The sequence below is a fragment of the Vipera ursinii genome, assembly GCF_947247035.1.
Source record: "Vipera ursinii genome assembly, chromosome: 3".
Taxonomy (NCBI): Eukaryota; Metazoa; Chordata; class Lepidosauria; order Squamata; family Viperidae; genus Vipera; species Vipera ursinii.
This window is the reverse complement of record NC_139516.1, coordinates 27,044,907-27,062,784: the sequence shown is the minus strand read 5'-3', so window position 1 is coordinate 27,062,784 and position 17,878 is coordinate 27,044,907. Positions and strand designations below refer to the sequence as shown.

Below are 17,878 nucleotides of genomic sequence, written 5' to 3'. Positions count from 1 at the left end.
CTGAGAAATGGCAACAGGACTTTAAATCAACATTGTCTGCTATACCACAGGTTTTCATGAACACCCTGACCCAGAAGAAGCAATTGTGGTGAGATGGGCAGAAAATAAATTTATAAATAAATAAATAACACCAGAATTATTTAAAGCCTATTTGAAATTATTATGGAGAGCATTGTGAATAGGAATTTATGACTGGAAACATTAGATGAATCTCTAAAAATCAAAAGACAAAGCCCATCATGAGAGTAAAGATTTATATGGTCTGAAGAAAAAACAGTAATTGCAATTTTTTTCCTTGCTGAACTTATAAAAGAGGCTTGTTAAAAGTTCTGAAAAAAATGAGGCAAGAGATAATGGATTAAAGAAGACTGTCTTCTGTAAAAAATGAGGAACATATTTGATCAGATTTAAAGTGGGATAGCTATTTTCTAGACTTGCTGATATCTGGAAAAGACATTATATACTGAATTTGCTTCCAGTTAAGAGTTGAGATATGGAATGATGAGTTTCATATTTTGTTTAATATTTGTTAACAAATTTATTTCAGAACTTTGGACTTTTTGGTGATGGCTGGATTGGAAAATGTGTTATTAAAATTGCCTAGTATTAGGAGTTGAGTTAAGAGACAAAGAGTTATGTATTTGTTAACTAAGAGGAGGTGAAGAGATAGTTGAACAGTTTATACTTGTGAGTGGGAAACTGCTTTCTTTCTGAAACTTATTTTTCAACAGCACTTCAGAAACTCCAAAAGTGAATTTAGAAACAATTGGATTTTAGGGAGTTGATTCCTGGTTCAAGACTAAATAAGCACAAGGACAATCTAACCTTTATGTATAATTAAAAATAAATACTGTAGAAATGAATGCCAAAAACTTCGATCCTGGCAAGAGGAGAAGAAAGTTTGAACTATTTGCTCCCAACATTGTTCAAATCAACAGCTCCTGATTCTCTCGCCTTGGGAGTTTCGTAATAGAAACTTTCAACCCAGGGCAATAACAAGCATAGAGAGGCTTCATCCAGATACAAAATTTAGTGATGACAGAACTATGGTGAGGTCAAAGAGCTAGAACACTTTTGCTGCTCCCTGTTCCACAATAATAAAACATTTCTAAACTTCTTCCCCTAAAAATCATGCAAAACATATTAACACTTAGAATCATCAAGTCAGAAGGCATCATTTATTTTAGACTGCTGAGCTCAACAACTTGCCTAAGTTAAGTATTTAAGCTGAAACATCCACAAGAAAATTCTCTTCAGCTTCTACTTCCATACAAATAAAACCACAAATACCACCATCTCCCTAGGTAATTTGTTTGCTTTGGCTGCAATTCTCTTTGTCTCACATTTTACAATAGCTTTTATCTCAAGAAGGAAACAAAGATTATTTGAGAGAACGTGCCATTTGCCACAATGGCTGTGCCCAGTAAAGCTATTGTTTGCAAAAATATCTTCAAGTCAGACTCTAGTAAGCGACAGGGCACGTCTTACCTTCTAGGAGCTTGGCTTCTGTAAGGCTGCCCTCATCAGACTCAGATTCAGTGCTCTCTTTGATGCTCTCTACTTCTAGCCAAAAGGTATCCATAGCTAGGTTAGTTGATGAATCTGTCTGGGACGGCCTGTATTCCAACGGTGGAATCTCTGAGGAGCTCTTCCGGGAAAAGTAATTCATCTTGCAAGGGCAATTTCTAATGCTAAGAGAGAAGGGGAGAGAAAATAACCAATTATTATACAAATATAAATACCGTGGATAGTATCAGCGCTTACTGCATGAACCAGCTGTCAACAACTTCCAGAAAAGATAAGGCTCTGCAACATCTTTATTTTTCTCATTTTATTGCACAGTAACGTAGACTAAATAAGCCCAAGCTTTGACGTAAGCACAAAGGGCAACAACATCTCTTCTAGATTGCTCTCCTCTCATCTAGACTTAGATGAGAATCTCCTTCAGAACACACAGAAGAACATCAAGGGTTCAGAGTGAGTCTGTAAACACAAAGAACTTTACAAACGTAGAAGAAGAAAACTTTCTGCAATCCTAAAAATATTGAAAAGCACTCATTGTTATGCAAGCTGTAATCCTAACACATTTAGAGGACGTGAAACTAATTATTTCTGGAGCAAACAGCAGAATTCAGGAAAAGTCCTCTGAATAAAGCTGGCTTTTTCACTGAACTGATGATTCTCAGAACTTCTTATGCATTAATTTTCTCAGTCCTACAATCCAGGATACAAAAATGCATGAACAAACTAAACCTAAACCTGTCTAACAAATCACAGTGTTGGGAAGGGAAAGCAGAGCATTGAAAGAAATTCACAGGAACGTTTTATCTATCTATCTGTATCTGTATCTGTATCTGTATCTGTATCTGTATCTGTATCTGTATCTGTATCTGTATCTGTATATGTATATGTATATGTATATGTATATGCAGTGCTTTTTTTGTAAAAGAAAAAGGTGCCGGAACTCACACGTCATACAACCTGCCTTGCCTACCCTACAAGGTTCCATCCAAAAAAGGTGCCGGAACTCCGTTCTGAGCGTTCTATGAGAAAAAAAGCCCTGTGTATATGTATATGTAAATAAATAAATAAATAAATAAAAGGGCAGATCATTGGCTAGCTTCCAGCTAGCCTCTCAAGGTCTTATAATCACTTGGCAGGGAAATGACAGATGAAAGGGATTTTTTTTTAAAAAAAAATTTAGCATGCATGTGTGGGGGGTGGAGAAATCACATAACTGGAAACTGAGTCTCTTTCATTTGCTTCCAAGTCTTTGCCTGAAGCATTGTCATTTGAATAATGGATCATAGTAAGTAATCACTTAAAACCTATGAGGATCAAATCAACTGATATTAGGTCTCCCCAGCAGTGCAAGAATGTTGTGTGGCTAAGTAAATTAAGCAGCTGGAAAAGCAGCCAATTTTGATTCACAGAATAATATTTTGGGAAGGGAGAACCTCCCAAATCAACATTATAATAACCATTCTGCTGCCATTCTAAAGAAGAAATGCAGAAGAGAAATTCACATTACTTACACAATGCTGTATGCTTCCCACCATCTAGAATCTGTAGTTAGTTGGTTTAACAACAACTTCCTGTAATCCTTTCCAGTGGTTTTCAGAAAAGGCTAGATGTCTGATGTATGAGTTACCTTTATTTAGAAAAAACTTGCATTCATCCCAAACTGATCATTTTCAGCAACCATGCAAAAGACAACATTCTGGTTCCATAGCTATGAGAGTGAAGATTTATATCGTAACTTCATGTTTTAAATTTATCCACAAGTCAGTACCCCTTCATGGATTACTGCCTTGTCGTGGCGAAGGGGCTTGCGTAATTCAATGAAGCTATGAGCTATGCCATGCAGGGCCACCCAAGACGGAAAGGTCATAGCAGAGGGTTCTGACAAAACGTGATCCACTGGAGAAGGAAATGGCAACCCACTCCAGTATCTTTGCCATGAAAACCCTATGGACAGTACCAAAAGGCAAAACGATATGACGCTGGAAGATGAGCCCCTCAGGTCGGAAGGCGTCCAATATGCTACTGGGGAAGAGCAGAGGGCTAGTACTAGTAGCGCCAGAAAGAATGAAGCGACTGGGCCAAAGCCGAAAGGACGGTCAGCTGTGGATGTGTCTGGTGGTGAAAGGAAAGTCCGATGCTGTAAAGATTTTTTCTCCATAGGAACCTGGAATGTAAGATCCATGAATCAAGGAAAGCTGGACGTGGCCAAACAAGACATGACAAGACTGAACATCGACATCTTAGGTATCAGCGAACTAAAATGGACAGGAATGCTAAAGTAGGAAGCCAAAAGATAACCGGATTTACAGGAAAGTTTGGCCTTGGAGTACAAAATGAAGCAGGGCATGGGCTGATAAAATTTTGTCAAGAGAATACAATGGTCATAGCAAACACTCTTTTCCAACAATCCAAGAGACGGGTCTACACATGGACATCACCAGACGGTCAACACAGAAATCAGATTGACTATGTGCTCTGCAGCCAAAGATGGAGAAGCTCTATACAGTCAGTAAAAACAAGACCAGGAACTGACTGTGGCTCAGACCATGAGCTTCTCATTGCAAAGTTTAGGCTTAAACTGAAGAAAGTAGGAAAAAGCACTAGGCCACTCAGGTATGAATTAAATCATATCCCTACTGAATATACAGTAGAGGTGACAAATAGATTTTTTTTTAATTTTAATTCCATTTATATCCCGCCCTTCTCCAAAGACTCAGGGCAGCTTACAAGCTTAGCAGTAGATCTAATAGATCTGATAGACAGAGTGCCTGAAGAACTATGGACAGAGGTTCGCAACATTGTACAAGAGGTAGCAACCAAAACCATCCCAAAGAAAAAGAAATGCAAGAAAGCAAAATGGCTGTCTGGGGAAGCTTTGCAAATAGCTGAGGAAAGGAGGGAAGCGAAAGGCAAGGGAGAAAAACATAGATATGCCCAATTGAATGCAGAGTTCCAGAGAATAGCTAGAAGAGATAAGAATGCCTTCTTAAATGAACAGTGCAAAGAAATAGAAGAAAACAATACAATAGGGAGGACCAGAGATCTTTTCAAGAAAATTGGAGAGTTGAAGGGAACGTTTCATGCAAAGATGGGCATGATAAAGGACCAAAATGGCAGGGACCTAACAAAGGCAGAAGAGATTAAGAGGTGGCAAAATTACACAGAACTATACAAGAATGAGCTTAATGTCCCTGATAATCACAATGAGGTGGTCACTGACCTCGAGCCAGACATCCTAGAATGTGAAGTGAAGTGGGCCTTAGAAAAGCTGAGCACAAAGCTAGTGGAGGTGACAGTATTCCAGCTGAGCTATTCAAAATCTTAAAAGACGATGCAGTAAAAGTGCTACACTCAATTTGCAAGCAAATTTGGAAAACTCAAAAGTGGCCACAGGATTGGAAAAGATCAGTTTACATTCCAATTCCAAAGAAAGGCAGTGCCAAAGAATGTTCAAACTACCGCACCATTGCAATCATTTCACATGCTAGTAAAGTTATGCTTAAAATCCTACAAGCTAGACTCCAGCAGTATGTGGATCGAGAACTACCAGGAAGGATTTCGAAGAGGCAGAAGAACTAGAGATCAAATTGCCAACATATGCTGGATCATGAAGAAAGCTAGAGTTCCAGAAAAACATCTACTTCTGCTTCATTGACTATGCTAAAGCCTTTGATTGTGTGGATCATAACAAACTGTGGCAAGTTCTTAAAGAGATGGGCGTACCAGACCATCTTATTTGTCTCTTGAGAAACGTATATGTCGGCCAAGAAGCAACAGTGAGAACTGGACACGGAACCACTGATTGGTTCAAAATTGGGAAAGGAGTCCAGCAAGTATACTGTCGCCCTGCCTATTTAACTTATATACAGAGCACATCATGAGAAAGGCAGGGCTAGATGAATCAAAAGTTGGAATTAAGATTGCCGGAAGAAATATCAACAACCTAAGATATGCAGATGATATCACTCTAATGGCAGAAAGTGAAGAAGAACTAAAGAGCCTCTTGTTGCGGGTGAAGAAGGAGAGTGCAAAACCTGGGTTGAAACTTAACATTAAGAAAACCAAGATCATGGCATCCAGCCCTCTCAATTCCTGGCAAATAGATGGGGAAGAAATGGAGGTAGTGACAGATTTTATTTTCCTGGGCTCCAAGATCACTGCAGATGGGGACTGTAGCCAAGAAATTAAAAGACTCTTGCTCCTCGGGAAGAAAGCAATGGCAAATCTAGACAGCACACTAAAAAGCAGAGACATCACACTGTCAACAAAAGTGCGTATAGTCAAGGCTATGGTCTTCCCAGTTGCAATGTATGGCAGTGAAAGCTGGACCATAAAAAAGGCCAAGCGCCAAAAAAATTGAGGCCTTTGAACTATGGTGCTGGAGAAGACTCCTGCGAGTCCCTTGGACTGCAAGGAGATCAAACCGGTCAGTCCTAGGGGAGATCAACCATGACTGCTCTTTAGAAGGCCAGATCCTGAAGCTAAAACTCAAATACTTTGGCCACCTAATGAGAAGGAAGGACTCACTGGAGAAGAGCCTAATGCTGGGAAAGATTGAGGGCAAGAGAAGAATGGGACGACAGAGAATGAGGTGGCTGGATGGAGTCACTGAAGCAGTAGGCGTGAGCTTAAATGGACTCCAGAAGATGGTAGAGGACAGGAAAGCCTGGAGGAACATTGTCCATAGGGTTGCGATAAGTCGGACATGACTTTGCAGCTAACAACAACAACAACAACAAGTCAGTATCAATGCCTTTGCTATCTTATGTCCACCATCCAACTGCCCATACCCCAAATAAAGTGCAATAGAAATATATAGATGATGTTTGCTTGGTAATCCAAACATTGCATGGATTACTTAACAAAGGAACAAGAATGACAATCATTATTAGTGACAAGTGTTAAAAGATTAGTTTGATACTTCTAATTTTATTTTTCAGTTCAAATGGTTCCCAGAGATGAATTTACATGTGCATGCTTTTTTAAAAGACATTCCTGCCTATCACAGAAACAGAGAAAAGGAATAGGATGAAAAGCAGGACATGGAGGCAAGCTAAAGTGGCAATGGTTTAACTAAATACAGGTAGTCTTCGAGTTACAAGTGTAATGGAGCCTGCACATTCCACTTGTAACTTGAAAACTCGTGGGAATCTCATACCTTGGACAAAAAAACTCCCTGCTCGTTAAGACACACACAGCACATTAAGTGCAGGAGGTATCTCAGGTTGGGGAAGGCCATGGGGGGCCTAATGATGGAACAGGCCCCCAAGGCCTCCCTGACCCATTAAGAAACCTCATGTCCTTCCTTCCTACCATGCCAGACTCACTTACCTTGCAAAAACTGTCTCCTCTCTGCTGCGGTTTCTTTCCCTTTGAGGGAGAGAAGAATCGGCTTGGAAATGCTTTTCGTGCTGACAGTGGAAGTTCCTGGGTGCCGTAATATCGCACAAGTTCAAACACAAATTCTCTGCAAAAGAGATCATGGCCCCTGGAAGCATCCATTCTGAGGGGGTAGGGAAGTGTTTGCTTTGTTTGCATGCATGGAATTAGAGTCGGCCGGGCACAAGAACCAATGCCGTCCATGGCCCGGGTGTGTGCACCGGCCTTAGTTTGAGGGTAGGAACGAAGCCTTCAACTGAGCGGGGATGCATTGTGGGGCAAGTCCCCTTGCACCTGCATCCAAATTGCTGGCAGCAGTGGTGGCGGCAACAGCTACCTGAGCGGCCACAATCTCTCCTCCCCAGCCAGCCACCCACACCGGCCAACCTACTCCTTGCCTGACCGGCCGGTGGCACAAATCCTAACCACTCTTCTCCTTGTCCTCCTCCCCACTCAAGCGGTGGCAGCAGTTTCGGTTTCTCCACTCCATCCAAAAGGAAGAAAGTGGAGGCGCAGAGCAGGATTCCTCTCAAGAAGATGCAGGTCTGCTGCTTGCTCGTGTGCGCCGGGCTTATTGAGAGCAATCCCACTCTGTGCTTCCACTTCTTCTGCTTCTTCCACTTGGATAGAGTGAGCAAACTCAAGCCGCTACCACCTTGGTTGCTGTTTTCTTCAGGAAAGGGCTTAAGAAAAGGCTTTTTCCAGCAAAAATGGAGCCACAGAGCATGGTGCGCTCACTCCACGGGCTTTCGTTTCGCCAGGAAAGGGCTTGAGAAAAGGCTTTTTCTGGCAAATATGGAGCCACAGAGCATGGCGTGATCACTCCAGGGGCTCCGTTTTCACCAAGAAAGGGCTTAAGACCTGTGGGGCACTTCACAAACAGAAAGAACTGTCACAGGGAGCTTCAAAACACAGCAAATCCATGCATTTTAAATAGCCCCATAGGTGCTCAAACACTTTTTATCCAAACGGAGACCTGAGTCAAACGGAGCTACAAGCAGTCACATGGACCTTCCAATCTCTCTCAGGTCTGCGTTTGGATAAAATGTGTTTGAGCGGCAGTGGCTTGAATTTCTCCGCTCCGTCCAAGTGAAAAGAAGCAGAGGCGCAGAGCGGGATTACTCTCAATGAGGCCGGTGCATGCAAGCGAGCAGTGGACCCGCATCTTCTTGAGAGCAATCCTGCTCTGTGCCTCTGCTTTCCTCCTTTCGGATGGAGTGGAGAAACTGAAGCTGCTGCCACCGCTTGAGTGGGGAGGACGACAAGAAGAGCGGTCAGGATTTGTGCCACTGGCCAGTCAGGCAAGGAGTAGGTTGGGCAGGAGATCGTAGCCACTCAGGCGGCTATTGCCGCCGCCAGCAGTTTGGATGCAGGTGCAAGGGAACTTGCCCCACTATGCATCCCCGCTCAGTTGAAAGTTTTGTTTCTTCCCTCAAACCAAGGCTGGCACATGCGAGCAAGCAATGTGTTCTGTTCCAGCCTACGACCGGCCCTGTTTGTGTGACAGGGACAACCCCTTTTTACTTTTGACAAATCAATAGGCTGGAAAAAACCCAACCCAAATTTATTTACAGTTCCAAAATGATAAAGTCTTTCAAACAAAAAAGCAGCATAATATTTTCTTCAATAAATGATTCAAGCATCAAGCAAGAGTCAAACAACAAACAAGAGTCAAACAGATTAGCAAGAACAGATCAGGATTCTCTTTGAATGTCTACAAACGGTTGCCTTCAGCAACCAGCACCGCCCACACCTTCCCCTTTTATTATCTGTCCCAAAGCGTGGCTTCTCAATGCCTTCTCCTCTTTTCACTGAGTTGCCTCATTGATTTTTCTCTGGTCTGCTATGCTGGATTGCCTTCTGCTTCTAGCGTCTCTAAACAGATTCAGCTGTGACTCCTCTGAGTCCGATACCTCCTCCTCACACAGCTGAACCTCATGAGGAACACGACTGGAGGGGCCAGGCTCAGAGTCCTGCAGTGCATCAGAGCCTTCCTCCGACACCAAAGGCTCTCCAAACCCCTCCTCCTCCTCCTCCGAATCCTCAGACTCAGCTGCTGGGAGCACAGGCTGACACTGAATCACGACACAATGCACCTGGGCCATGGACAGCATTGGTTCCTGTACCCGGCCAACTCCAATTCCATGTTTTGCCCCATAGGCATGCAGACGAAGCAAACACTTCCCTCCCTCAGAATAGAAGCTTCCGGGGGCCATGATCTCTTTTGCAGAGAATTTGTGTTTGAATCCACACGATATTACGGCACCCAGGAGCTTCCATTGTCAGCGCAAAAAGCATTTCCAAGCCAATTCTCCTCTCCCTCAAATGGAAAGAAACCACGGCAGAGAGGAGACAGATTTTGCAAGGTAAGCGAGTCCAGTTTAGAAGAAAGGGAGGTGGTAGCAGTTGTGTGTGTGGGGAAAGAGTGTGAATGTTGTAGAGCCTCTGCAGTTGCTTGTAAGGGTGAACGACTGCTGTGGTGCTGCAATATTCGTAATTTTGGGATTTGCTCGTAAACACTAGGGGGTGCTGGTCCTGTAACTTTGAACGAACGTTAAGTGAATGCTCGTAACTTGGAGATTACCTATAATACTGTAAAAGTCTTATGTAAGTATGTACTAGAGGAAGAGAAATCTGAATAAAACTTTCAGCAAGGTAATGATACAGCCTTTACACAGTATTCCTACCACGTTTCCCTTCTTGATAAATGGATGGAATATTTAAACAACCTGCCACCAGACTTGCAGATTCTGTGAAGTTGAGAATAAAGCAAGATACAGGATAGCACAGCAATCTGCAATTGGGAAGAGGGATCAAGTGCTTGACATGATTTGTTTAATTCTGATAGCATTTTGTGTTCAATCAGCTTTTATAGTAGGACAACCACACTGGATTACAAGAAAATGGGACAACCATTAAATAGTATGAATCTCTTTAAATGACATTCAATGGTTTTTGGCTTTTACAACTCGGATATGTCAGTCCTATTTTATTATTTACAAATATGGGTTAGCATCCATAGATTAGTAGAACTGCTGAGAAAATCTGCTAATTCTGAATACCATCCAAATACTTTAAGCAATTACAGAAATCTAGTAATTATAAATCCTATTTACAAACAGTAGATGAATTACACTTTGACATGCAGCTTGGTAGAATGAAATCCAGCATTGAACCAATATGGAATAATTGTGATTACAGCTGACTTCATGCAGAGATATTTATCATATCCACTGAGATGATAAAATGCTTTCTACTCACCCCTGAATCAGCAGGAAACTATCAGGGGAAAATCTCTATTTTACAATATTTTGCTTTATCGCAGAATATTGGCCTCTGCTTCCAGATTAGCAGGGTGTGTTTAGCTAAGAGATTAGTTAAACCCTGGCTTTGCTGCTTTCCCACTTACCAGCCAGCGGGAAACCACCCACCAATCATAGCTGTGATGCAAGGACAGTGCTTGGGAAGGCTGCAGATTTGGCAGGTGGCTCAAACCACATTCTCCTGTTTTACCACTCATGGGAAAAGAAAGGGAAAACCTACGCATCACCTCCACAAGCTGGCTGAGGAATTGTCCAGTGAGTTTGGGGAGGTGTAAAATCCAATCCCAGGACAATAGAAACAGCTACTGAGTACAGTAGTGGCCAAAATTGTGGAAACCTTTTGGGAAAAGTGTATTTTTGAGGTTTGATTGCTTTTTTTTGTAGTAGTACCATAAAATTATATATCAATGGAAAGATAGTTTAATCAAGAATGTATTTGCAACATAGCCAAATAACCAGAAAAAGGAAGTACAACTTGCTTAGGTTGACATCAGGTAGCTTTCCTTCATCTGATTGTAGCCAATGAGCACGAGTGTTTAGAGAGCCAATCAGGTGTCATCTTGTTTTGACAATGAGCCAATCAGATCACAGTAGGATTCAGTTATTGATGTCATGTATTGAAGCTGAGAAGAAGACATTTGTCAGTGTGTTATGTGATCGCTATCAAGTTCGTTGGGGGGTTTTTTTCTTTCATTTAGTGAGCTTGTAAAACGTAATAAAGTTAAAGTAATGGAGCAGAGTTGACTGATTGCCCAGAAAGCGATGTAAAATAGTATTATTAAGTGAACAAGGCTACAGTTGTAAAGATAATAGAAGAAAAATTGGTGGAAACTTAACCAAAGATGGCATCTCTACTGTATACTTTCCCCACAATTTTGGCCACTACTGTAGCTTTCATAAAGTAGCAATTTTTGAAAGACAGCTAGGCCTGCAGTCTCTGAAAAACGTAGGTTTAACTTACTTCAAAAAGCTGCACCTCCTCTTTGGGGTGGAAGGGTAAGAAGAACGATAATGAAAGTGTGCGGAGGGGATGTGACACACCTACAACAGCCTGAAATACTCCTACGGTGCCAGATTCATCTGCTCACTCCCCCACCAGGGTCCCCTGATGGGACTTATTGACAAAAGGGATTGGAAACATTTTGAAATTGCTTGTAGTTGATGTCAGCTGAAGAGAAAAATATTTCAACTCCTGTTCAGCTAAGAAGAGGGGCCATCTTTGAAGGTGAAGGCAACACCAAGGGGATACAGCAGAATAAAGACACTGCCAGGGGATTTCATGCCATACACCAGAGGTTCCCAACCTTTTGTGCACCAGAGACCAGTTCCATGGATGGAGGTTTTTCTGTGAACCAGAGGGTGTGTGGTTTTGTGTGCTGCCTGCATCTTGTGGATGGAGCTTTGCTTGTTCATGCGGACGAGTTGCTGGCATACCGCAGCCCCGGTACTGGTCCACGGACCGGGAGTTGGGGATCCCTGCCATACACATAGCCCTTGACTTACAACCATTCATTTAGTGACGTTTTGAAGTTACAACGGCACTGGAAAAAGTGACTTATGGCTGGTTTTCATCCTTACAACTGTTGCAGCATTCCCATGGTCACGTGATCAAAATTCAGATGCTTGGTAACTGGATTTCTGGTAGTTGCACTATTCCGGGGTCATGTGATCACTGTTTGTAACCTTTCCAACCGGCTTCTGACAAGCAAATTCAATGGGGGAAGCCAGATTCGCTTAATGACTTGTTCACTTAACAACTGTGGCAAGAAAGGTCATAAAATGGGGCAAATCTCACTTAAAAATGTCTTGCCTAGCTACAGAATTTTTGGGCTCAGTTGTGGTCGTAAATCAAGGACTACCTCTGGTTAGATTCAAGTTGGGAAAGGCCCTTTATTTTTGCTTAGATGAGGAATAAAAGCAAAGAGGGAGAATCCGAGTTTATCCATTATTCTTCCATGGCATCTATTAGAAAGACAACCATGCCAATGGGCATACAGGTAGTTCTCGCCTTACAACAGTTCATTTAGTGACTATTCAAAGTTACAACAGCACTGAAAAAAGTGACTTATGACCATTTTTCACGCTTGCCATCGTTGCAGCATCGCTATGGTCACATGATCAAAATTCAGACTCTTGACAACTGACTCATACTTATGACGGCTGCAGTGTCCTTCTGACAAAGTCAGTGGGGAAAACAGATTCACTTAACAACCGTGTTACTTAACAACTGCAATGATTCATTTAACAACTGTGGCAAGAAGGTTTGTTCAAAGGAGCAAAATTCACTTAACAAATGTCTCAGTTAGCAACATAAATTTTGGGCTTAATTGTGGTTGTTGGTCGAGGATTAGCTAAAAATCTGCAATTGCCATTGCTCTGTCCACTGCGCACAGTCCTTCATCTATGAATGATTACCTACTTCAGGCCAACAGGATATTCTCTAGCTTTAAATTCCAATAGATAGAGATGAAAAAAGCAGAGCTGTTAATTCACTGATGCCAATTCAGTAGTGACCTGAATATAAATGATACAATTATGATCCAAATCAATTAGGCAATAAATGGGGAACTGAAACAATAATGCCACCAGGCAGCTCGCAACATTCCCAGCTGTGTCTTCCCCCCTGTGTGCACAAAGGTAATGCTACAAGCCCAGGTCTCATTCAATTTCTGAATCTCTAATTGTTAGATATCAGTCAACTATGAAGCATCAGCTTACCAAATTTATGAACAGGAACCAAGTACAAGGTTGGCATTTCTAAATATTATTAACCTGCATCTTGACAAAGCTTTAGAATTCTGCCTAAGGAGCTACTTCTATTCAGAAGCAGCAGAGATCAAGTTTTAAGAGTCTTGGTCTTAGGGTTGAAATATGTTAACACACCAGTTTTGAAATGGAATTTTCAGGGCTCTTTTAAACATCTCTCTCAAAATCTCTCTCCAAGTGTTATTCCCCTTCACATACAGGCTAGATCTGCACATTGTACTGAGTCATAAAAAAGTTTGGTTTGAGCTTAGACCAGGGGTCTTCAAACTTGGCCCTTTTATGACTTGTGGACTTCAACTCCCAGATTTCCTCAGCCAGCAAAGCTGGCTGAGGAATTCTGGGAATTGAAGTCCACAAGTCATAAAAGGGCCAAGTTTGAAGACCCCTGGCTTAGACTGTTGTGTAAACCACGTCATCCGCCGCTTATTCAGAAAAACACAATTAAACATCTGAAGAGGTCCTGCTTTGGCTATCTTCTCACACTAGGTGTGGCCAGTGGTTCTCCAGGAGGTCTTCTGAGTTAATGTTCACTACACTCCAGCTGCAGAATGCTCCCTCCAGTGATGCATACAACATATGTCCTCTTTGCAGCACCAGGCAAATAGGCTTTTATTCTTTCATGTCTTTGGATATATTATACGTCATTCTAGTTCAGTAAGTAATAAAATGTGTTGCAAACAGTAGAGGAATAAAATATGGACCAATCCCACCAGCACAAAAGCCAAGAAAAATGTACTGAACAATTACTCTAAGTTGCAAGCTTAAGAAATGGAAATTAAAAACATACCTAAAAATCCTTGCAATCTTTCTTTCCCCTTCCCAGAACCCCACTGAGGAATGAGATAGTTTGGCAATCTGCAATTCAGTGATATATCAACCATCAGAACCTTAGTTGAAATAAGATTTAGAGATGGATTAACTTAAGGGACAAATACAGAGAGAAGAGGGAATATTTAAGGTTTGTCTTTAAACAAAACTGCAGAAGACTGACAACAATGGCTGAAAATGCACAAATAGTTTCTGCACAAAGTTTGATCATCTTGTGGAATGTCACCAAGTCAGTTTCTGAGCTTAGAGAAATCACAGCACAGCTGGCACTTAGCCTGAAGAATAAGAAACCAAATAAATGTTGCAAAAGAATCTGGATCAATGACCATCTTCTTCTGATTTTTATTTTTTTGGGTGGTGGTGGTGGTGAAAGAATGGCACTTAAATTATACTGATGACTTATGACTGATGACAATCCAATTTACCTGCTGTGGTTGCTATAACACTAATTGAACAAGTGATCACTTGAATGAGTAATTGAAGTGTCAGTATATTTTCCATCACATTTTGTGAGTGTCAAGTAGTCACAGGCTCAATTAATTATGCCTACAAATCTATAACAGAGGATTCATAATCTAAATACAATTTCTACACTTAAGTAAAAAACCTGCAAGAACAACTTAAAACAGGCTGATTTATCTGCATTTCTTTCAAAATTAATAATAAGAGAATAACAATTTTTATTTACACAAAAAGAAGGTAAGACCTTTACAACAGTAAAAGAGAGACTTTGCAGTATTAGTTATAGAACAAGTACTGTTATAAATAAGGTACAAACCTAGAAAAGAAATTGTATGGCAATTAATGTTCCCTAATTAATGCACAACTACATTTGAAGGAAGCTAAGGAAAAAAATCCATCTGCGTTAGATTATATGGCATATAAGTAGTTGATCCATTACTATTACTGTTAAGGTCAGCACCAAAAAACCACTGAACACCATTATACTAAAACATTATACTAACACACAAATATTTGGAATTATTCAATAGACGTATTGCAGCTATAATCAACTAACAAATTGATCACATGCCACATATACGGAGTACAATATTTACACATATAGTTTCTCTATTCAGTTCTAGTATTAATGAAGATGTACTTCCAATTACAAGTTTCTAAGGTTTGATAAGCTATTTTGCATGTTAAAAATTACTTCTATCTTCTACATCCACGCAGTTTGTTTCTTGTCCCCTATCCCATTGCCATGTGAAGTCAATTAATGCTGGCTATCTGACAAAAAAGTAAGCTTTCTGCCATTTTTAATTTGCTTTTTTGTCATTGTACCTGAATTTTAGAATTTTACACTACTGCTCTACTTTATGCCATTTCTGTGCTGGTGTAAATTCAAGAGGAAGTAACACAAGTTAACACAAATCGTACCTGCAAATTTCTGTGTGTCCAGAGGATAGGACTGGCTGCAAGATGATCTGGGGTCTAGGAAATCGAGTTCTAACAAATCCATATCTGCCATGCTTTCCAAATTTATCCATTTTCTTCATTTATAGCCCAGATAGTTTGTTGCTGCCAAGAAAGGCACCTATCAAATCATCCGTGTCCTCAAAATATCCAGGAACAGAAGAACCTATGCTGAGAAGTTTGGATTGTTCCGCAAGAGGCAGCTCTGAACACAATGCACCTCCCACTCATTCCTCAGGAATGCTGCTAATTGGGTAGTAGATCCTCCTCCTTCGCTCTTACCCTGATATACACCCAGTGAGAACAGAGAGATAAAATCTAGCCAACATACCCATGACTTCAAGTATGCAGCCAGGCACTCATTCAAGAATTGTCGTCAACTGTCTTGTGCTTGAAATGCAAAGGATACCTGTCTTGTATGTGAAACTGAGGGTGGAAAGACGTGACTTGTTCTGCTGTCAGGCCAGGCAGTTTGGATCCAGAGTGTCTGCCTGCTCCACACTTATCTCCCATCAGCTGATTAGACACAAAACCAGAAATACCTGCCCAAACCAGACTGCAGTTGGAATAATGATCATAAAATACCCTGGCAAAAGTTTGCAGACAGTTAAATTTTGGTCTTTACATGGAAGGGAAGTAATATAAAAATAAACAAATAATCTTATTATTTAACAGGCCAAGGTATGTTTCTAGGGTTCACTGCCATGACAGATGATTTTCAAAAACCAGGCTGCAGAGATAAGTTCCTTAATGCACAGAAATAAAGATAAAAAATAAATATGGTTGGCATCTATGGCAAAGTTACAGCTGAGCCCTAACACTACAACAAATCATAAAACTTCCCGTTTTTCTCAGAAATAGCACTTCTTAATGCTCCCCCTATATAGAAAGAAACTTCCTCAAAAGAGAAACCAGTACAGTATATCAGACCAAAAGGGTTGCTGTCGTTTTAAAGATTACTTGCAAAGTTTCTCCATTCAGTCAGCTGGACTGCACTACCTTAGACTAACTGCAGGGAAATATCAATCGAAATCACTGATGGAAGTTAATCCTGACAATGTATAGAGAACTGAATATAATACAAGTTGCAGTTTAAATCCTCAACAAATTCTTATAAGAAATTAGAGAAGCTGCCGAAACCAATATTCTGTTATCCACATATGATGGTTAAGCTACTTAGGTATTAGAGGTGATGGGATTCTCAACACAACAGGCAGCTGACAATTTAGGCAGGAGTGTCAAACTGCCGGCCCACGGGCCGAATGCATCATCCAGAAGCCATGCCCAACCCATTGCCGGCAATGGCAAAACTATCCCAATATGTTGCGCGACGACATGTGACATCACAAGTTTGACATGTCTGATTTAGAGCAATATGAGCTGAAGGAAGATCAAAAAGACACGATAGTATATTTTAAGTGATTTTTTAGTATTACCATGAACAGCACTTAACATGAAACATCTATTTTCCCTAACCCCTGCTGAGAATGCTACAATTTGAAGTGTATACATCTAGAGAACATTAAAGAGGGAGAACGCTGAATTGTTGTTGTTAGCTGCGAAGTTGTGTCCAACCCATCACAACCCTATGGACAACATTCCTCCAGGCCTTCCTGTCCTCTACCATCTTCTGGAGTCCATTTAAGCTCACGCCTACTGCTTCAGTGACTCCATCCAGCCACCTCATTCTCTGTCGTCCCCTTCTTCGCTTGCCCTCAATCTTTCCCAGCATTAGGCTCTTCTCCAGTGAGTCTTTCCTTCTCATTAGGTGGCCAAAGTATTTGAGTTTTAGCTTCAGGATCTGGCCTTCTAAAGAGCAGTCAGGGTTGATCTCCTCTAGGACTGACCGGTTTGATCGCCTTGCAGTCCAAGGGACTCGCAGGAGTCTTCTCCAGCACCATAGTTCAAAGGCCTCAATTCTTTGGCGCGCGGCCTTTTTTTATGGTCCAACTTTCACTGCCATACATTGCAACTGGGAAGACCATAGCCTTGACTATACGAGGAGCAAGCGTCTTTTAATTTCTTGGCTACAGTCCCCATCTGCAGTGATCTTGGAGCCCAGGAAAATAAAATCTGTCTCTACCTCCATTTCTTCCCCATCTATTTGCCAGAACGCTGAATTAAAGTACTGTTTTTCAGGACAGGGTGTTATTTATAAGAATTAACTGAATAATAATCAGTTCACACAGTCATCATTTGATCTTTGATAATTATGGATTAGAGCACTGAGTGCCATACTGAAAAGTATAATATCTAATGTCAACTGAAATACAGACATATCAGTCAGTAGAGCCAGTTCTACAGAGAACATCTGGCATTTAGTAGGCTATGCATTATTATCCTCTCCTAGTATGTTTTCTGTCAAGAAGGCATGGACCTTCCCATAGTTCAGTGATCTCTCAAAAGGCTGGTAAACTTGTCCCTTTTCATTTCCACAAATGTCTCAAATGTAGTCCAGTCTCTCTCTCCCCCCGTGTGTATGTGTGTGTGTGTGTAATCATTTTTGCCGTTGTCTATCCAAAGGCCTCTGCATGTTTCCAACCAATGCGCTCTTGAGCTTTCTTTTGCCAATTGGGTCCTCAATACCTGTCATCAATCCATCTTGTTTGGGGTCTCTTTTGTGGATGCTTTTTAACAAG

The 17,878-nt window shown here is 41.2% G+C and overlaps 1 protein-coding gene across 1 annotated transcript in view; it reads right to left on the bottom strand.

Annotated features, from left to right (window-relative positions):
- The window catches only part of ARHGAP40 (Rho GTPase activating protein 40), a 37,868-nt gene extending 22,427 nt beyond the window's left edge, over window positions 1-15,441 (bottom strand). Inside the window, exons 1-2 of the mRNA XM_083357643.1 lie at window positions 15,204-15,441; window positions 1,489-1,691 (exon numbers count right to left, since the gene is read on the bottom strand). Of these exons, the coding sequence (XP_083213769.1) occupies window positions 1,489-1,691; window positions 15,204-15,322 (322 nt within the window). The 5' untranslated portion in view covers window positions 15,323-15,441. The remainder of the gene's footprint in view (window positions 1-1,488; window positions 1,692-15,203) is intronic.
- Between the last annotated feature and the right edge of the window lie 2,437 nt (window positions 15,442-17,878).